The 22,794-nt window shown below is 38.7% G+C and overlaps 1 protein-coding gene across 6 annotated transcripts in view; it reads right to left on the minus strand.

The window, feature by feature from the left end:
- Positions 1-5,745: 5,745 nt before the first annotated feature.
- LOC128703229 (tRNA (guanine-N(7)-)-methyltransferase non-catalytic subunit WDR4) overlaps positions 5,746-22,794 on the minus strand; it is a 79,496-nt gene continuing 62,447 nt past the window's right edge. For 5 of the 6 annotated variants that reach the window (XM_053797832.2, XM_053797831.2, XM_053797829.2 and 2 more), the window contains 2 exons: positions 12,290-12,525; positions 5,746-5,915 (listed from right to left, as the gene is read on the minus strand). In XM_053797832.2, the coding sequence (XP_053653807.2) occupies positions 5,761-5,915; positions 12,290-12,525 (391 nt within the window). In that variant the 3' untranslated portion in view covers positions 5,746-5,760. The remainder of the gene's footprint in view (positions 5,916-12,289; positions 12,526-22,794) is intronic. The other variant, XM_053797833.2, reaches the window with a different exon arrangement.

The following is a 22,794-nucleotide window of genomic DNA, read 5'->3' on the forward strand; positions in this document are numbered from 1 at the left end:
CCATTGCTGAAATGCCTAGGATTTTAAACTGATAGAAGATAGGAGTATAGGTGTGTGTGGGAAACAGGCAGGTTGCAACACTAGGGTTGAAAACAGTAAATGTATAAAAGACATTCATCATGAAGTTATAAATAAAGACAATAGATCAGGTCAGCAAACAAAGGGGGACAGCAGAGGGCAGCAAGGGACTAGCTCCCTTAAGGTTTACTATACTAATAGCAGGAGTGTAAGAAATAAGGTAGATGAGCTAAGATTAATTGCAAGTGCAGGAAACATAGATATTATTGCTATAACAGAGACCTGGCTCAATCTGAAAGATAGAGAGATGCCTTCTGAATGTCACATACAAGGCTATAAATTATTCCACACTGACAGGGTCAATAGGAAGGGTGGTGAAGTAGCGATGTATGTCAGAGACAATTTAAATTGTTGTGTTAGACAAGATATAAAATTAGAAGTGTCAGCCACTGAATCTGTTTGGTTACAGTTTCTCGAGGGCCGTGAAAAACTAATTTTGGGTGTGATTTACAGGGTCCCAAATCTTGATAGGAAGTGCAGTAAACTTCTATGGGACGAAATTCGTAAGGCATCTACATACGAAAATGTTGTGCTAATGGGAGATTTCAACTATAGACAGATTGACTGGAGCAATTTGACAGGAAATTTAGAGTCAAGTGACTTTCTTGATACAATTCAGGATTGTTTTTTAAAACAGTTTGTGACAGAACCAACTACAGGAAATAACCTGCTTGACTTGGTTCTTGCCAGTAGGGAAACACTAATTAATAATCTTGAGGTTAATGATGAACTTGGGGAAAGTGATCACAAATCACTCAGTTTTAATATATCATGGAATTTCCCTAATAATGGCAATCAAGTCTCTGTCCCTGACTTCTGCTTGGCTGATTTCATAGGACTGAAAAATTACTTGGGTGGGCTGAACTGGAATGACCTGACTATGGGTCAGGTAGGTGGTGATGATTGCCGATATGACGTTTTCCAAGGTATAGTTCTAGATGCTCAGACAACTTATGTTCCAAATAGGGAAATCAGATCAAACAAAAATGATCCTAAATGGATGAACAATGGATTAAAACATCTCATTGGTCAAAAGAGAGGCATATATAGGGAAATCAAAAGAAAAGAGGGGCAATTAAGATATCAGTATATTCAGTTGAAGAGAGACATAAAAAAGGGAATAAGAAAAGCAAAAAGAGATTACGAGGTTAAAGCTGCAAGAGAATCGAAGACTAACCCAAAAGGATTCTTTCAGGTATACAGAAGAAAGATCAGGGACAAGATAGGCCCACTCAAAAGTTACTTGGGTCAGCTCACGGACAGTGGTAAGGAAATGTGTGGTGTGAATATAATGCAGAGAAGTTGTAGTTCAGAAATTAGGAGAAGGTGTGGGATTACCAAAACTATTATCCAGAGGGCTGAGGAGGGGTTATTGAGGTGATTCGGACGTGTAGAGAGAATGGAACAAAACAGAATGACTTCGAGTGTGTATAAATCTGTAGTGGAGGGAAGGCGGGGGAGGGGTCGGAGGGGGTAAAGGAGGTTTTGTATGCGAGGGGCTTGGACTTCCAGCAAGCGTGCATGAGCGTATTTGATAGGAGTGAATGGAGACAAATGGTTTTTAATACTTGACGTGCTGTTGGAGTGTGAGCAAAGTAACATTTATGAAGGGATTCAGGGAAACCAGCAGGCCGGACTTGAGTCCTGGAGATGGGAAGTGCAGTGTCTACACTCTGAAGGAGGGGTGTTAATGTTGCAGTTTTATAACTGTAGTGTAAAGCACCCCTCTGGGAAGACAGTGATGGAGTGAACGATGATGAAAGTTTTTCTTTTTCGGGCCATCCTACCTTGGTGGGAATCAGCCAATGTGTTAATAAAAAAAAAAAAAAATAACTTCCTCTCAGTTTTTACACAGGAAGATACTAGCAATATTCCAGAAATAATAAATTATGTAGAACAGGACAATAATAAACTATGCATGATTAGGGTCACAAGTGACATGGTCCTTAGGCAAATTGATAAATTAAAACCTAACAAATCCCCAGGCCCTGATAAACTGTTTGCAAGGGTGTTAAAGGAATGTAAAGAGGAGCTAATCTTTTCAACATATCACTACAAACTGGCATAGTGCCAGATAAGTGGAAAATGGCAAATGTGATACCTATTTTCAAAACAGGTGACAGGTCCTTAGCTTCGAACTATAGACCAATGAGCCTAACCTCCATAGTGGTAAAATTTATGTAATCAATAATTGCTGAGGCAGTTCGTAGCCACCTGAAAAGCATAAATTAATCAATGAATCTCAGCACGGTTTTACAAAGGGGCGTTCCTGCCTTACGAATTTATTAACTTTTTTCACTAAGGAATTTGAGGAGGTAGATCATGGTAATGAATATGATATTGTGTATATGGACTTCAGTAAGGCTTTTGACATGGTCCCACATCAGAGACTACTGAGGAAAATTAAGGCACCTGGAATAGGAGGAGAAATTTTTTCCTGGATAGAGGCATGGCAGCAGAGAGTTTGCATAAATGGGGAGAAATCAGAGTGGGGAAGCGTCATGAGTGGTGTTCCACAGGGGTCAGTGTTGGGCCCCCTGTTGTTCACAATCTACATAAATGACATAGATGAGGGCATAAAGAGCGACATAAGCAAGTTTGCCGATGACACCAAAATAGGCCGTCGAATTAATTCTGACGAGGACATTAGAGCACTCCAGGAAGATTTGAATAGACTGATGCAGTGGTTGGAGAAGTGGCAGATGCAGTTTAATATAGACCAATGCAAAGGTCTAAATGTTGGACAGGAAAATAACCATGCCACTTATAAACTAAATAATGTAGATCTTAATATTAGGGACTGCAAAAAAGATATAGGAGTTCTGGTTAGCAGTAATCTGAAACCAAGACAACAGTGCATAAGTGTTAGCAATAAAGCTAACAGAATCCTTGGCTTCATATCAAGAAGCATAAATATTAGGAGTCCTCAGGTTGTTCTTCAACTCTATATATCCTTGGTTAGACCTCATTTAGATTATGTTGCACGGTTTTGGTCTCCGTATTACAGAATGGACATAAATGCTCTGGAAAACGTACAAAGGAGGATGACAAAGTTGATCCCATGTATCAGAAATCTTCCCTATGATGATAGACTGAGGGCCCTGAATCTGCACTATCTAGAAAGGCGTAGAATTAGGTGGGATATGATTGAGGTGTATAAATGGAAGACAGGAATAAATAAAGGGGATGTAAATAGCATGCTGAAAATATGTAGCCTAGACAGGACTTGCAGCAATGGTTTTAAGTTGGAAAAATTCAGATTCAGGAAGGATATAGGAAAGCACTGGTTTGGTAACAGAGTTGTGGATGAGTGGAACAAACTACCGAGTACAGTTATAGAGGCTAAAACGTTGTGTAGTCTTAAAAATAGGTTGGATAAATACATGAGTGGGTGTGAGTTGGACCTGATTAGCTTGTGCTACTAGGTCAGTTGCTGTGTTCCTTCCTTAAGTGAATGTGACCTGACCTGACTAGGTTGGGGCATTGGCTTAAGCCGGTAGGAGACTTGGACCTGCCTTGCATGGGCCAGTAGGCCTGCTGCAGTGATCCTTCTTTCTTATGTTTGTATGTTAATCGTGCTCTCTCTCTCTCTCTCAAACAAACAAACAAACACACACACACACATGCATAGCTTTAACCCTTAAACTGTCCAAATGTAGATCTACATTTGCTCACATAGCGCTTTTTTTTTTTACAGTTTCTTATGGAGAAAATCAAGGTCAGAGCGTTACGCGAGCAAACGTAGATCTACGTTTGGACAGTTTAAGGGTTAAGATGAGGTATGATTAGACTCTTGAAGCAGAGTGGACCTAGAATTGACTCCTGCAACCTCAAACAGATGAATACACACATACATATTCAATATAGTCCAGAGAAACAAGTTAAAGTATACACAAAGAAAGATTGCTTATCAATTATTTTAATTTTATTCATAGGGAAAAGCTAAATCTGTAGGGGTCTGTGTAGGAGTCATAAAGACTCATGAAATCAAAATGACATGATTACAAACAAACCATACCACGGGTGGGGATGGAACTCGTGGCGAGCAAGTCGTAAAACTCCAGGCCACCATGTAAATCACACAGACCTTGGGGAATGGAGATAATCAAGTTTGATCAAGGGAAGGTGTGAAGAAGCGGGGTTAGATTCCATTTCTTGGATTGAGAGCCCTTCACTAGTATCAGGGTATCACCTTGTCTCCTCTGGAAGGGCAATACCTGTGAAGTACAAGTGCTTCTCAACTTATGACGGGTTATGTTCACACGAACCCCTCGTGAGTCGAAAATAGCACATGTCAAGTATGAATATGATATGCTAATAAGTAAATAAATAACTCCTGTCACTGAATAAATAAACTAATAATTCCTGTAACCAAATACCAGTGCTGAAAAGTAAATAAATGAATATAAGTTATGGATTTGTTGCCTTCATGTTGGTTATTATCTTTACAGTGGACCCCCTGTATTCGATGGCATCGGTATTCGATAAATCCGGTATTCGATGCATTTTAACGCAAAAATTTTGCCTCGGTATCCGATTGAAAACCCGGTATTCGATACGATTCGTACGAGATGTGTCCACGTATGGCCTGAACTGCCCTGTGTGTGCCAGTGTTTACAAGCCAGCCAGTTTGCACGCATCTAAGGATATATTCGGTACATTCCATATTATCACTGTTTTTGGTGCTTGTTTCTGCAAAATAAGCCACCATGGGCTCCAAGAAAGCTTCTAGTGCCAATCCTGTGGTAAAAAGGGCGAGAATTAGTATGGAAATTAAGAAAGATTTTGAAGGGCTTGGGGCTAACCCTGAGAAGCCTATGCCAGTTGTGGAATCCATTGTGCCTACTTCAAAAATTAAGGAAATGTGTGCACAGTGGGTTGAAGTGCAAACCTTTATGGATGAAAATCACCCTAACACAGCTATTGCAAGCCGTGCTGGTGACTATTACAATGACAATGTTGTGGCCCATTTTAGACAAATCGTAAAGGAACGGGAGGTACAGAGCTCTATGGACAGATCTGTTGTGCGACAGAGGTCCAGTGACTCTCAAGCTGGTCCTAGTGGCATTAAAAGAAGAAGAGAAGTAACCCCGGAAAAGGATTTGCTACCTCAAGTCCTAATGGAAGGGGATTCCCCTTCTAAACACTAACACCATCCACACTCTCCCCTCCTCCCATCCCATCAATCATCACCAGATCTTCAAAATAAAGGTAAGTGTCATGTAACTGTGCATGTCTTCTTCAGTTTGTGTGTATTAAAATTAATATTTCATGTGGTAAAAATTTTTTTTGTTCATACTTCTGGGTGTCTTGCACGGATTAATTTGATTTCCATTATTTCTTATGGGTAAAATTGATTCGTTTTTCGATATTTTCGGTATTCGATGAGCTCTCAAGAATGGATTAATATCCAATACTGGGGGTCCACTGTAGTTTCATCTCCAAAGTAGTAATTGCTTTTGCACCATCATAAAGTCAAAATATCATAAGTCAAACCATCGTAAGTTGAAGTGCACCTGTATTGGATACTAATCATAAGAAATATGAATTTTGTTGGAAGAGTTTCCAGGATGCAATTAACTTCAAGAAAACCCATTTTCTATAATTTACTTGTCTAAGGTGTAACAAAAGAACCTTTACTGACAATCCTTTTTATTAAGAAGATTATCAATATTATTATTATTATTTTGACCAACGTCCTTTCTTGAAAGGAACAATTATGCCATCTTGTGCAGCTTTTTCCACAGCCAACCGTTTTTGTTTCTTCTTCATGTAGTCTGCAACATTATCGTACTGCTGCTTGTAAAGAACATCAAAATCAGGCCCATCATACACACCTGAAAATGGACAGCAGCTACGTTAATTCACGGTACACAGCTTTATACATACATGTAGGAGAAAGAAACTTATGGTGACATTTCGGTCCAATGTGGACCATTAACTAAGTCACACACTGGTCCAAACTGGACCAAAACATTGTCATAAGTTTCTTTGCCTTATGTGAGGGTTATTTGTGTACTGTTCCAGTCACAATATTGTGACTTTTTGTTCTTAGTTTATAGTGTTCATGTGTAAATAGTTAATTTTTATTTAAGAACCTTTGCAGGACTTGAATCCTGGAAATGGGAAGTACAACAACTGCACTTTAAAGGAGGGATTTGAGATATTGGCAGTTTGGAGGGACATCTAAACTGTCGTATCTGAGCACCTCTGCAAAGATGGTGATTATGTATGAGTGAGGTGAAAGTGTTGAATGATGATGAAAGTATTTTCTTTTTGGGATTTTCTTTTTTTTGGGGTCACCCTGCCTCAGTGGGAGACGACCGATGTGTCAAAAAAAAAAAAATTGTAAGTAGACTTGTCAGCAGATGAGTGTATGAAAAATAAAGTGAATCATAGAACTCATGAGAGGAAAATGGTGAGGGGTGCATTTAAGCCTCCGTGAAGACAAAGAACCTTATCCTGAGGTAAATAAACACACTTAAGCATCACCTAATACTTGCTGGTGACTTCAACATTAACCTTGGTTAAGCTGAGGACCCTCAGGTAGCTGACTTTCTTAACATCATGCATAACTCCTTGTTTATTTTCTTTTCAACACGCTGGCCACCTCCCACCAAGGCAGTGTGACCCAAAAAACAAACATTTTCACCATCATTCAACACTTTTGCCATGATTCACACATAATCACTGTCTTTGCAGAGGTACCCAGATGTAACAGTTAAGATGTCACTCCAAACAGCCAATATCCCAAACCCCACCTCCCGGACTAGTCCGGCTAACCAGTTTTCCTGAATCCCTTCACAAAATGTTACTCTGCTCACACTCCAACAGCTCATCAGGTCCCAAAAACCATTCATCGCCATTCACTCCTATCTAACTTGTTCACACATGCCTGCTGCATGTCCAAGCCCCTTGCACACAAAACCTCTTTTACTCCCTCCCTCCAACCTTTCCTAGAACTACCCCTACCCCTCCTCCCCTCCACTACCAATTTATACACCCTCTAAGTCATTCTATTTTACTTATATCATCTATAAATACAGTAAAAGTCCTCAACTTACAGACACACTGAGAATCTTCTGTAAGTACAAACTTTTGCTGAACACTACATTCTTAAACCTCTCCCATACATCTTCAACCCCATTGCCTATACTCTCACTAGCCCATTTATCCTCCAATTGTTGTTTATACTGCCTCCTCTTTTAGTTTATACACCTTCACCTCTCTCTTACTTGCTGTTTCTATTTTCCTTGTATCCCATCTACCTTTTACTCTCACTTCAGCTACAACTAAAAAGTGATCTGAAATATCTGTGGCCCCTCTATAAACATGTACCTCCTGAAGTCTACTCAACAGTCTTTTAACTACCAATACCAATATCATTATTGTGTATAATATCATTATGCACAGTAAAGGTCCCAACATGTTCCTAAGTTGAAAACTTCCTATATGAATACTATACACAATTCAGGAGGTCCAAAATGTGTTGGTAAGTTGAGGACTTACTGTAAGCCAACAAGAATCACCGAGACGAGTGCATCCACAGCTGACCACATCTGAACTAATATAATATCTCCCCTGAAAACAGGGAGACGGCCAACTTGTTAAAAAAAAAAAAAAAAAAAAATACTGATTGCTGGGAGCAAGGGGCTAGTAACTCCTTCTGTATAAATTACTAAATGTAAAAAGAAAAAAAAAACTATGTTTCTTCTTTTTCATGTCACCCTGCTGTGGTGGGAGACAGCCGTTGTGTTGAAAAAAAAAATACTGATCGCTACCCCACCGTTCTCATAGCCAACATATGTCAGTTACCACTTGATACTAGTATGATGTCTTTTTATCTCCATGATGAGATATAATTAAATAACTTCACTACAGCAGTAAGTGACTATGACTGGCTCAGAGTTTACTTATGATCAGGGCATGGATAAATGGGTCAATAATTTTCTGCAAGAAATACAAAGCCTCTACAATAGACACTGTCCTATTAAAATTAAGCAGATCATAGTGGAAACTAAACAGCCCATGGCTAACATATAGCATTCTCAGGTCCATTGATTAAAAAACAAATATGAAAATAGTACAGACTGGGATTAGTAAGTAAAGAAAGCAAAAGCTATGCATCAGTACTTACAACGCTAATATTACTGTATTACGCTAGCAGGTTCAACAAGAGAGGTGACATGAAGACCTGGAACACACTCACATCCTGGGTTCCTATAAACTAACCAAAATCAAAGATATTGTCCTAACTAAAAACCAATGAACTTTATATCCAGCCTACTGAAACATCCAATGCATTAGTACATGATTTCTTCTCTACCACAGGATCAAGTCTTTCTAGCAAAATCCAAAGTATAAACAATCAGGTGAGTAATTACTGTATTGGAAGTTTACCTAAACTCACTGAAAAAGAAGCCAGGTAACCTAGCTCATGTACCACCACTACTGTTCAAAACTGTACAAATATTTTTAGAGTTATGTATATACACACACAACACAAACCACAAAAACAAGGAGTGAGATACTAGTACACTACCTAGGTTTATATTTCTTTCAACACAACGGCCATATCCCACCAAGGCAGGGTGGCCCAAAAAGAAAAACGAAACTTTTTCTTAAATTTAGTAATTTATACGGGAGAAGGGGTTACTAGCCCCTTGCTCCCAGCATTTTAGTCGCCTCTTACAACACCCATGGCTTACGGAGGAAGAATTCTGTTCCACTTCCCCATGGAGAAGGTTTATATTTAGTAGCATTAAAAACATGTACTGCACCCTGCACTGTCCCATTTGCATAGACTTAGGGACAGGAGGCTGGGGTTTTAGGTTACAAGGAATATCTTTCACAGTTTATATACTAAAGTACATCTAGCTATGTTTCCTTTCTCTAAAAATTAAATCAACACAAACTCCAACATTTAGTACAGGCATACTTCGTTAATACAGCACTTCGCTAATACAGCACCTTTCAGTTATATATTCATGCTTATTATTTTCATGCTTGCCTTGCTCTTAAGATGGCTTTTGGCAATTTTTCAATTTTTTTTTATTTATTTTTTTTTACTTTTGCATCTTTTTTAGGCCTAGTGCTATTGCATACTTAACCCTTTGACTGTTTCAGGCCCCTCTCTGAAACTGTCATTCTATGTCGCCAAATATTCGAAAAAAAAAAATTATTTTTTCTTATGAAAATGTTAGGAATATTTTTACTAGTGTTTTATACCTAAAAAAAAATTTTTGCCATCAGTACTTACCGAGATATAGAGCCGCAAAGTTTGCAGAAATTGACGTGCGTACGGCAACAGCGGCGACTGCTGCCCACCCGGTATTCTTTTATTTACTCTAATTCAAAGGTTTCTTGCATTTTTCAATATTTTTCTTTTCCAGGTAACTTATGTGGCCTGTGAGACCAATGTAAGGTGCATTGTTCAAATATACACTCATTATTTACAACACAATAACAGAACAAACTTTATCACTATTAGTTTGTGTATACACTTTGTTTACACAAACAAACAATACAAAACAATGTTTATTACTATTGTTCCATAATATATATACATATGTACAGTCACTAACCACGTTCCTAGAACTGCTGCAGCTTGTGGAACTCTTTGAAACATGGGTATATGCAGAGGGGCACTTCACACTCCTCACACATAAAACGAGTGTCTCTGCGTGTTTGTGGGCGTTTTGTGGTATGCATACATACATAACACCTCTTCTGAGCATTTTTCTTGGCAGTAGTAGGAGGCAGTTGTATGGGGTAGTGATCACCAGGCCTCATACGAGATGACGTCTGTGGGCGCTGGTCTATTGCAGGAGTTGCTCCTTTGTACTTTGCAATTATTTGTCTGATTACTGACAGGCAAAATTCACCATATTTTGGTGTTTTGTTGGTCTTCAACTTGTATATATTATAAGCATTTAGCATAGAGATATCAACAAGATGGAAAAAAAGTTTGATATACCACTTATAACTCTTGCGTACACAGTCTGCAAACCCAATCTGCAGGTCACATTTGTCCACTAAGCGCATATTGAGGTTGTAGTCCATGACAGCTGCAGGCTTTAGAATGGGTTCATTGGTCTCTCTGTTGTCCCTGCCACTGGGTATCATTTCGTTTGTGTGAACTGATGTCAACAATGTGACATCACGTTTGTCATGCCACCGAAATGCCATGATGTCATTGGCAGCAAAGGCTTGCACCTCACCTCTGCGAGTGCCAGCGTCGAACCTTGGCATATGTTTGCGATTACCACGCACTGTGCCACACACGTCTGTCAAGTTCACTCGCAAGAAATCACTGAGTAAGGGGCTTGTGTACCAGTTATCAGTAAATAACATATGCCCCTTGCCAAGATATGGTTCCATCATTGTTCGAACCACATCACCAGAGATACCCAATAACTTCATGGTATCTCTCAAAGTATTACTGCCAGTGTACACAATAATATCTAAAACAAGACCACTTCTGCAATCACACAGTACAAATAGCTTTATACCAAAGCGTTTCCTCTTGCTTGGTATATATTGCTTGAATGAGAGTCTGCCTTTGAATAAAATCAAGGACTCATCAATAACAAGCTTCCTGAAGGGATAAAAATACATGCAGCACTTTTGTTTCAGGTACATAAACACATTTCTTATCTTATATAACCTGTCGCTTCTGTCAGGGCTGGTTTTGTCTGAAAAGTGTAACATACGCAACAGTATCAGGAAACGATTGACACCTATAATGTCACTAAAACCTGGAGTTGAAATCAGGCGATCTGTTGTCCAGTATGTGGTGACAGTGTGCTTATACACATGTGGCATAAGCATTATTGTGGCAAAAAACAGGTACATCTCTGCCACAGTTGTCTCCTTCCACTTGTGTAGCCGTGATTTTGGTGAGAGAATTGTATTTGCCATGGTGTAATCACGGTATGTATTTGTTTCCCTGACAATGATGTCCATCAGGGGTTCATCGAAAAATAACTCAAAGCAGTCCAGTTCACTGGCATTGTTCCCAAGTGGACAAGATGGCTTTATTCCACTTTGTGTTTCATCAAAGTCATGGGGACTGGGAACAAACTCGTCACCGTCCTGCCAATCCCAGATGCGGTCTGCTGGTGGGGTCTGGATATTGTACCGTGGTTGTGGCTGTGCAGGTTGTGGTGGTGCAGGTTGTGGCAGTGTGGGGTAGGGTGAGGCTGGTTGTTCTGCTGAGTCAGCCGCGTGGCTAGTAGCGTGGCCCGGTGATGGTGCCACATGGGCCGTGCCACCCTCACTATCACCACCACTGCCTCCTCCCTCACTGTCACCATTCATACCCATCGTTACAATATCGTCATCTTCACTATCAGGTCGTGGTGTTGGGCCACGGGATGTGCTCCCAGAGTTTCTCCTTCCCCTTGGAACAACATATGAAACACTACCAGACCGCATGCTACGTCGTACATACTGGCGCTTCACTGGGGAATATTCACTCTCACTGTCACTAGAACTGCTTTCAATGACCTTGAAATCACTATCACTATCACTGCTATCATCAGGGTGTTGTACACGACCAAATAGTTTCCTCTTTCGTCCTGGTACACTCGAACGTGAACGTGAACAAGCCGGCACAGCACCAGAGGTCGAAGGTTGTGGGTCATCTGGGTTTTCGTCACTATTTACGTTATCCTGGGCACTTTTTTCGGTAACACTCACTTGAAAACCCTTGAATTCACTGTCACTGACACTTTCATCGCTGTTAGAGCTATCACTTTGGAACAAAAGACCTCCAATCCGCCGAGGAGTGAGGAACTTCTTACCGAGAGGCATGGTGAAAATGGACTGACAACATGGCGTTCCCACAATGCACCGCTAGGTCCCAGATTTTTTCACAGGGTGCACACCGACCACTGAGACCCATTCTCTCCCGTGTAGGCCTATCAGGCCTTTGGCGCTCGATTTGAAGCCGCTAGAATTTGTGCGTATAAATACGTCAGAAACATTGGCTCGTAAGACGTATTTATACGTCGGAAACAGTCAAAGGGTTAATAAATGATAGTGTAAACATGTTTTAAGGTATTTATATGCACTGACAATTAAAAAAAAGACTGATTTGCTTTAAGGCAATATTTGCTTTATGTCAGTGGTCTGGAACCTAACCAATATTAGTGAGATATGCCTGTACAGCATTTGTTATCTTTAATGCATACTCTGTTCACAGCCTTACCATTAAATAAACCGGCACATCTCCTGCCAAGAGAGACTAATGGATGTTCTGCCACTGGTTTTAAGTCATTATTCTGAAGCTCAGATACAGTGATTATATCACGTGAAAATTCATGCACATGGATCAGTTCCCCGGACTGTAGCCATGCCACTTCTCCTGGTTGATCCTCGAGTTCTTTCACCACTATTGGTGTCATATTAGGAACATCTATTTGGAACAGAAGAATAGCAGGGACTCTGAAACATTTTTGTTTCTTTTAGTAAAAAAGTTATACAGTATTACAAATACTGTACAAAAGCATTGCTATATATATAATGAACTAAGTAATACTGCTGTATATAGGTACTCCTCACTTCATGTACACTCTATGTGAATGTCTACTAGTTATACAGTGAAACCCCGCATAACGATTACCTCCGAATGCGACCAATTATGTAAGTGTATTTATGTAAGTGCGTTTGTACGTGTATGTTTGGGAGTCTGAAATGGACTAATCTACTTCACAATATTCCTTATGGGAACAAATTCGGTCAGTACTGGCACCTGAACATACTTCTGGAGTGAAAAAATATCGTTAACCGGGGGTCCACTGTACTAGTATACTCTTCAGTTTCTGAAAAAAAGCATTTGCTGAAAAAAAAAAATTGCTGAAAAAAAAAAAAATTTGCTGAAAAACAATTTTGCTGAAAAAAAAAAATTGCTGTGATAAAAAGAACTGGAGTAAGAATGAACAAAATACACACACACACAATTTAATAAACCTTATTTGGGAACTTAGAAACTACAAAACATCAATGTCTCATCATTTGACCTTATACTTTGTTTATATTCATATTCATATAGTTTATTTGGACTTGATACATAGTTGTACAAGGAATTATAGTACTAGTTGGGTGTACATGCCAAAAGCCCCTTGTATGCAGAGCATTATGGGCAGGTTTAAAATAACTTAAAATTAACAAGCAATGAAAGGTTCAGTGGTAGAAATTACAGTAAACAATTTACAATATGAAGTTCAAGTGAGTATTTGAAACAATGAAATTTGAACATTTCAGTGTTGAAGCATTATAGTTGTACAAACTTGTCACATTACAATGTGTAACAAACAAGATCATCAATTTACTATATGTTGTCTTGAAGTTTTAAGATTTAAGTAATTGGGAGAATTATTGGTAATGTTAAATATTGGTACTTCATCTGCGACATTATTATTTTTTTTTTTTTTGCATTTCATGCCTGAGATATTTTTTGTGGAGACTGTATACAGTGGAAGTAACCTGCTATACGCAATAAAAAATATGCTATGTGATCAGTATATTCTTGACAATGCCCCAAGGTCACCCAAACACAATAACACTGCTGATTCAATCTACAAACATGTATTTGTTTGGTGTGCTCATATTTGTTAGCACCCTAGATCAAATTGGCCAAGAGCTACAGATGCATTAATTACAATTTTGTCAAAGCATAGAAACAGAAATAATTCATGTTAAGTGCTAAACCCATGGGGGTCATTCAGGCCAAGATATGGTGGAGGCTTGGTTCTCCGTCTAAGCACGAGACAGATGTGCTTCCTGTTTGTACTCAACTGTTTTGTTAAAACAGAATCATATAAGCCACCACACTGGCTGTTTCCCACCAAGGTAGGATGCCACAAAAAGGAAATATTCACCATTAAAGGTGTCCCATACCTTGATCACTAGTGCTCTCAGCTCACACACTAAGGTCCATGGTTCGGTCAATGGTATGGGTGGAAACATTAGAATGTTTCATCACTACCATAATTACCATTTTCATAATTAAGAATATTACCAACACCACTACCACTACTGCCTCGATCCTCACTAGTACAGTATAACCACAACCAGTACTACAGGTATCACTACTACTACTGCAAATATCACCACTACTAATAATATAAATGTTACCATTGCTAGTACTACAACTATCACCACTACTAGTACCAAATATATTACCACTACTAGTACTACAACTATTACCACTACTAGAACTACATATATCACCACTACCAGTACCACAAATATTACCACTACAAGTACAACAAATATCACCATTACTAGTACCACAAATATTACCACTATCAGTATTACAATAATACCACTACTAATACCACAAATATTGCCACTACTAGTACTACAAATATTACCACTACTAATACCACAAATATTGCCACTATTAGTACTACAAATATTACCACTACTAGTACCACAAATATTGCCACTATTAGTACTACAAATATTACCACTACTAGTACCACAAATATTACCACTATTAGTACTACAAATATTACCACTACTAGTACCACAAATATTACCACTACTAGTGCTACAAATATCACCACTACTAGTACTACAAATATTACCACTATTAGTATCACAAATATTACCACTACTAGTACCACAAATATTACCAATACTAGTACCACAAATATTGCCATTACTAGTACTACAAATATTAACACTATTAGTACCACAAATATTACTAATACAGTACTACAATTACCAATACTAGAACTACAAGTATCACAACTAGTACTACAAATATCACAACTAGTACTACAACTATCACAACTAGTACTACAAGTATCACAACTAGTACTACAAATATTACCACTATTAGTACTACAAATATTACCAGTATTACTACTACAAATATTATCACTACTACTACTACTACAAATATTACCACTATTAGTACTACAATTATTACCACTATTAGTACTACAAATATTACCATCACTAGTACTACAAATATTACCACTACTAGTACTACAACTACCACCACTACTAGTACCACAAATATTACCACTATTAGTACTACAAATATTACCACTATTAGTACTGCAAATATCACCACTACTAGTACCACAAATATTACCACTATTAGTACCACAAATATTACCACTATTAGTACTACAAATATTACCACTATTAGTACTACAAATATTACCACTAGTAATGCTACAAATATCACTACTACTACAAATATTACTAACACAGTACTACAATTACCAATACTAGTACTACAAGTATCACAACTAGTACTACAAGTATCACAACTAGTACTACAAGCATCACAACTAGTACTACAAGTATCACAACTAGTACTACAAGTATCACAACTAGTACTACAAGTATCACAACTAGTACTACAAGTATCACAACTAGTACTACAAGTATCACAACTAGTACTACAAGTATCACAACTAGTACTACAAGTATCACAACTAGTACTACAAGTATCACAACTAGTACTACAAGTATCACAACTAGTACTACAAGTATCACAACTAGTACTACAAGTATCACAACTAGTACTACAAGTATCACAACTAGTACTACAAGTATCACAACTAGTACTACAAGTATCACAACTAGTACTACAAGCATCACAACTAGTACTACAAGTATCACAACTAGTACTACAAGTATCACAACTAGTACTACAAGTATCACAACTAGTACTACAAGTATCACAACTAGTACTACAAGTATCACTGGATAATCTTCCAGAAGATCTATCAAATACAAAGGAAGAAAATGCTTCCCCACAGAAGCAAAGCGATAATGTACCAGTTGGGCGGTTCCCTCGATTTCACCGTCAACCCCAGAGGTCAAGAATATAACGCAATGTTAAAGCTTCTCAACCCACCACCACCACCACTCGGCAGCCTGAGAGACAGATCGTCTACCAGGAAATCCCTGACCCTCTGTGGCTTGAGTTAAAGCCACTCGAAAAGCCTAAGGCTGAAGCCGTGAAGAAGGATACTGGTGCCTCCAGTACCTTGGGTACCAAGGATGACCCTTCTAAATACCAACGCAAACCCAAGAAAAAGAAGCCCAAAAACAATCAGAATACCCAAAAATCTTCAGGAAGTCGGGACAAAAATGGAAAAGGAAATGGCGTTGCTGCAAATAAACCTAAGAAGAAAAAACCTTGAGCAGGCTTCAGCAGAGGATTGAAGGAATGGAATGACTGAGCGCAAGGCTTAGTAAAAAAAAAAAACTCAATAGGCAGCCACCTCCACGTAGTGAGTTCTGGGTGTTTAGTATGACTCTTCATAACTCACTTTTTTCTTTGTTTTTCTTACCTTCCTTTTTTTTCCTATACTTATTGTCTTTTACCTCTCCTTCTTCGCTTTCATGTTTTTATCTCACCCTCCTTATCCCCCTTTTTCTTCTTCCTCCCCATTTATCTTCTTGTTCTTCTTAGTACAAATAGGAAGTTGATCTATCTGGTGTGCAGCAGACAATCAAACCTAGTCTTGTTCTGAATGACCTACATGACCTTAGTGCTTAACACCGATTATTATTATTTATTTCTCATTCCATCTTCTCCTCTTTTTTCTTTTAACTTTCGATAACTGGACTTAGTTATATATTCTTCAATAGTTATATTTATTTGTCATGTTCGACTGCCATCCTTCATGTTGACCATCAGTGTTTTGCTACGAATGTTGTTCCACACGATGCTGGTAACAGTGTCAGTAGCTATATGTTGCTATTGCGGCTATATCACCACTAACACCATCACTGATGCCTACCATCACTACCACAATCACTACCCTCATCAACACCATCACTGCTGCTCACTATCACTATCCTTAAGACTGACCTAATTTGCCCAAAATACTCTGCATAACAAAGGGCTTTCTGTGTAGTAGTATGTCATGTCAGCTAGGCCTATATACCTTGTACATGTACTTTTAGGAATAAAGATTATCATTATTATTGTACATTCATAGTTATCCTGCACTCATCATTCATTCAACTGCAATTCATTCTTTGCAATCACATCATTCATTCAATAGCTATCTTGCAATCACATCATTCATGAATAGCTATCTTATAATCACACTTCAAATGACTCTGAAAATTGCAACACCCCCACCTCTCCTTTGGAGTGCAGGCACTGCACCTCTCACCTATGGAATTTATGAAACCTCAGTTATATGTACTAATGGGGGTAGGGGGTCCGGTAATGGTAAATGTTCATTAAATGTGAATGATGAGATTGCTTTTCCATGATCATAACAACAATGAACAATTCTATAGGCAACGGACTTTGTCAATTTTACCTGAAATTCTTTAAATCAAAGTTTTACTGTAGTCTGGATAACCTGTTTCCCATCTTGCTCCCACTCCAACAGCACTTTAATCCCTCAGAGACTTGTCTCCTCTCACTGTGACCTAACATGCTAACACTTCAAATCATCTTCATACAAATGCACAATCCAGGGCAGCATGGGTTTAGTGCAAATCCCTCCTGCCTTTCACAATTGCTAGATCATTACTATGCAATCCTGGATGCTCTGGAAGATAAGCTAAATGCAAATATACTACAGGTACAATATCGATTTTCCAGAACCTTTGGTTCCAAAGCCTTTCCGGATTACTGCTTTTCCGCCTTCAGAGAGCGCAGTATTCCTTGGTCTTGGGGTTGGATAAGTGACATACATTTTGGTGGTAAATACACTGCCGTGGGAATTTCAAGTTCCTGATCATAAATTTGTATGGTTCAGGACCATTACTGCTCGGAAAATCGATGTTGTACCTGTATATGCAGATTTTGCAAAAACATTCAACAAGTGCGACCATTTCGTGACTGCACACAAAATGTGTGCATATGGGGATATTGGGCAGATGGATATTTAACTTCTTAACAAACAGAACCCAGAGAGTACATGAAGTAGTAAACAGAGTTAAGTCAGAAGTTGTCTCAGTGAAAAGCTCTGTTTCTTAAGGCACAGTATTTTCCCTACTTCTCTTTCTCATTCTTATATCCAACATTGACAAGGACATAAACCGTAGCACTGTAACATCCTTTGCCAATGACGCCAAAATCTCTTGAGGGTGGCATCCATTAACCCTTTGAGGGTCCGTCCCGTAGATCTACGGCTTTACGTTCAGGGTCCAAACCGTAGATCTACGTCATGAGCTCAGCTCACTCTGATAAACTGTAAGTGGTACATTTGGGCCTAGATATGAGAGAATACATCTATGTGGTATGTGTGCACCACATAAAACAGATCCTGCAGCACACTGTGTATAATGAGAGAAAAAAACTGAAATCATGATTTTTCGATTAAAACAGCGACTTTGCAGTGTTTTTTCGTATGTTTTTACAGTTCTATTTGCGATTTCTTGGTCTCATTTGATAGAATGGAAGACATATTACAGAAATAGAGATGATTTTGATTGGTTTTCGCACTGGAAATGGCTTGAAACTGAGCTCAAAGTAGCAGAAATGTTAAATTTTTGCCGATATTCAAGAGTAAACAAACGACCTCACACGTCTAATGCATGCCAGCTGGTGGGTCTAATATGCATTCACAAATATGGTGATGATATTTATACAATTATTACAGTATTGCATAACAGTAAATTTTCTATTTTTTGGTGTGAATAAAAATTCATGTGAATAAAAAATCAAAATGGAATTTATTTGTAAAGCCTCAAAACGTAACTAATGAACAGAGGAAATGTTAGTTTAGTTCCAGGAATACCTACATTGTTTATTCTGGACCCTATTTTGAAATTGGAATATTTTGAACTTTGTGTTAAATTGGCCAAATTATCAATTTCCGATCACTTTATTTTGTAGTTGAAACAGTTGACTTGGTGATTTCTTGTGCTCAATTGATAGAATAGAAGTAATACTAGTGAAATAGCTAAGAATTTGGTTGACTGGAATAATGTAATTGGCCTAAAATGGGAGTCAAAGTCGGCAAAATCGCCGATTCGTAAATATCGGTGACACATCAAAATTCGCGAGAGCATAATTTCATCAATTTTCCATCAAATTTCGTACTTTTTGTTTTATTACCTTCACAAAAAGATTCTCTACCATTTCATAAGAAAAAATAACAAATTTTTTTTTTTTGAAAATTCTTGGACACTGGGGCACCTGGTACTTCAGATTTGGGCCTTGGACCCTGAAGGGGTTAAAGACACAGCAAATCTTCAGGTGGACATATTCAAGTCTTCCAGTGGGCCTCAGACAAAAATATGATGTTAAACAAGGATAAGTTTTAGTTGCTCTGCTACTGAAGAATGAGGAAATAAAGACTTAACAGAGTAGAGGACAAACTCAAATCCCTCAACAGAGCAAAATTCCCAAGTGCAAGACTTGGAAATATTGATGTCAGTAGATCTCACATTCAAGAATCACAATAATGCTGTCACTTATACAGCACAAAACATGATAGGCTGGATAACTAGAACTTTCAAGACAAGAGATGGTGAACCAATGATGCTACTCAAGTCAATTGTTCTCTCTAGGCTAGAATACTGCTGTATACTAATGGCCTCCTTCAGGGTGAGAATACTGAGCTTGAAAATGTACAGAGAATGTTTGCTGCCTACATATACAGCCTCTCCTCACTTAATGAGAGAGTTCTGTTCCTAAGACCACATCAGTAAATGAATTAGTCGCTAAGTGAGGATCATACTATAATGGTAGTGGGTTTGTGTCAACCATCTTTGATATTGTTTTAATGTTACCTTTGCACCATTTATAACATTTCTGGTTTAGTTTTAAATGTTTATACAGTAGTGTACTGTAAATTGTAAAAAACAGAACAGAGGAAATAAGCTCTAATATACATTATTTAGGTATGCATATTGGTCAGAGAGCCTGTCATAAGTCCAAATCATTGGTAAATGAGTACATCGCTAAGTGAGGAGAGGCTGTACTCAATCAAGCATCGGAACTACTAGGAACACCTGGAGTCCCTTCAACTGCATTCCTTGGATTTTTTTAAATACTCCAGTCATCTCCCACTGAGGCAGGGTGACTCAATAAATAAGCCACTTTCACACACTCATTCAATTATCATCTTGCCAGAAGCACAGAACATTAAAGTTCAGATGACCTTCCAAGTCACAACATCCCCACTCTGCCAGAGCGCAAGCACTATACTTCTTACCTCCAGGACTCGGGTCTAGGTAACTGGTTTCACTGAATCCCTTCATAAATGTTACCTTGCTCACACTCCAACAGCACATCAAACCATATAAACTACCCCTTGCCTCCACTCACTCCTATCTAACACACTCACACAAGCCTGTTGGATATCTAAGCCCCTAGCACTTAAAACTTCCTTTACTCCCACCACAACCTTTCCCAGAATGACCCCTAGCCTCCTTCCCTCCACCCAAGCTTTATACTCCCTCCTAGCCATCCAACTTTTTTCCATCCTCTCTAAATGTCCAAACAACCATAGTAACCCCTGTTCACTCCTCTGATTATTACTTCTGGTAAGCCCACACCTTTTAATCTCTGAATTCTCTGCATAATATTCACACTACACATTGCCCACAAAAATGGCACATCCACTGCCTTCATGCCTTACACCCATATAAAAAGTGCTGGTACCATTATACTCTAGTATATTCCCCTTTTTGCTTACATAGATAAACTTCTTTCCCCCTGTCTATTCTATGGTTCACCTCACTTTTCATAGACTTACTTGCTGACATGTCCATTCCCAAATATCAAAATATATTCACAACCTCAAAACCCCCTCCCTCTAGTCTGCTATATAATTTTTCTTTGCTTAAATATTTTATTACTCCCATTAACTTGCTTTTCTCGATGTCAATTTTTTATTTTCTTCTTTTACAGACACTACCTACCTTCTTCACAAATCTTCATAACTTTTCTTCAGAATCTCCCCAAAGAACTACGTCAGCAGCAAAGAGTAGCCCCCTTATCAAGTGCACAGAATTCGGTAATGCGGCCAATTTTATATGAAATTCAACATACTACAGTATAAACAATACTGTAGTCCAAAAATGAACACTATAGGCATTGCATCTACTAAAGCAGCCTTTCCTCTGTTCATTGGTCACATTCCCAGGCCTCTCCTGTGTGACGCTTGCCCTTCATTTTAAATCCACATTCAGTACCTGATCAGCCGGGCTATGGTTTGTATGTTGCTCTGCATGCGGCCAACAGTAACAGCCTGGTTGATTAGACCTTGATCTACCAGGAGGCCTGGTCACAGACTGGGCCACAGGGGTGTTGATCCCCAAAACCCTCTACAGGTAACTGTGAAATCCTTTAATCACATACCTCTCCCTCAGTCATGGTGACATAACATATCCCTGTCTAAGACCTATTTTTACTGGAAAGTACTCTCCTTCTCTCCTGCATATCCTAATCTAAGCATCACTTTCCAAATAATATTCTTTATCACTTTTAGTAACCTAATTGCTTATTCTATCTGCCACATTCCTCACCTAACCACACAAGACTTTATAAATCCATAATTTTAACTATTTCTTAGTTTTATCTGCCTTTTCTCAATGAGGAAGTGGAAAAAAATCCTTCCTCCATAAGCCATGCATGTCATAAGAGGGGAAAAAAAGCTTTTTTTTTTATATATACATGTATAGTAATTTATACAGGAGAAGGGGCTAACTCAACAGGCTTATTTCCCTATAATTCTTACTATAAGTCTTGTCCCTCTTTACCTTATACAACAAAACTAGAGATGCTTTCTGCCAACCCATATGTGCTTTCCCTTCTTTCGTGCACATACAAGAGGTCTCACTTTACAGCACTTCACTTTATGGGGTTTTGATAATACAGGTTTTTTCAATTACACCCATTCTTCATTTATTCAGAACAGACTTCCTACATTAAATATATTCACCACTCACTATAAGTTAAGGAGGAAAATATTTTAAAAAAGTAATGTGTGTTGTGTATATGCATTTTTTAGGCCTGGTTCTATTACTCAGTTAATATATGATAGTGTAAACATGTTTTCATGCTTCTATATGTATTATTTATTATTTTTTTATTATCACACTGGCCTATTCCCACCAAGGCAGGGTGGCCCGAAAAAGAAAAACTTTCACCATCATTCACTCCATCACTGTCTTGCCAGAAGGGTGCTTTACACTACAGTTTTTAAACTGCAACATTAACACCCCTCCTTCAGAGTGCAGGCACTGTACTTCCCATCTCCAGGACTCAAGTCCGGCCTGCCGGTTTCCCTGAACCCCTTCATAAATGTTACTTTGCTCACACTCCAACAGCATGTCAAGTATTAAAAACCATTTGTCTCCATTCACTCCTATCAAACACGCTCATGCATGCCTGCTGGAAGTCCAAGCCCCTCGCACACAAAACCTCCTTTACCCCCTACCTCCAACCTTTCCTAGGCCGACCCCTACCCTGCCTTCCTTCCACTACAGACTGATACACTCTTGAAGTCATTCTGTTTCGCTCCATTCTCTCTACATGTCTGAACCACCTCAACAACCCTTCCTCAGCCCTCTGGACAACAGTTTTGGTAATCCCGCACCTCCTAACTTCCAAACTACGAATTCTCTGCATTATATTCACACCACACATTGCTCTGAGACATGACATCTCCACTGCCTCCAGCCTTCTCCTCGCTGCAACATTCATCACCCATGCTTCACACCCATATAAGAGCGTTGGTAAAACTATACTCTCATACATTCCCCTCT

The sequence above is a fragment of the Cherax quadricarinatus genome, chromosome 85 (genome assembly GCF_038502225.1).
Source record: "Cherax quadricarinatus isolate ZL_2023a chromosome 85, ASM3850222v1, whole genome shotgun sequence".
Classification (NCBI taxonomy): domain Eukaryota; kingdom Metazoa; phylum Arthropoda; class Malacostraca; order Decapoda; family Parastacidae; genus Cherax; species Cherax quadricarinatus.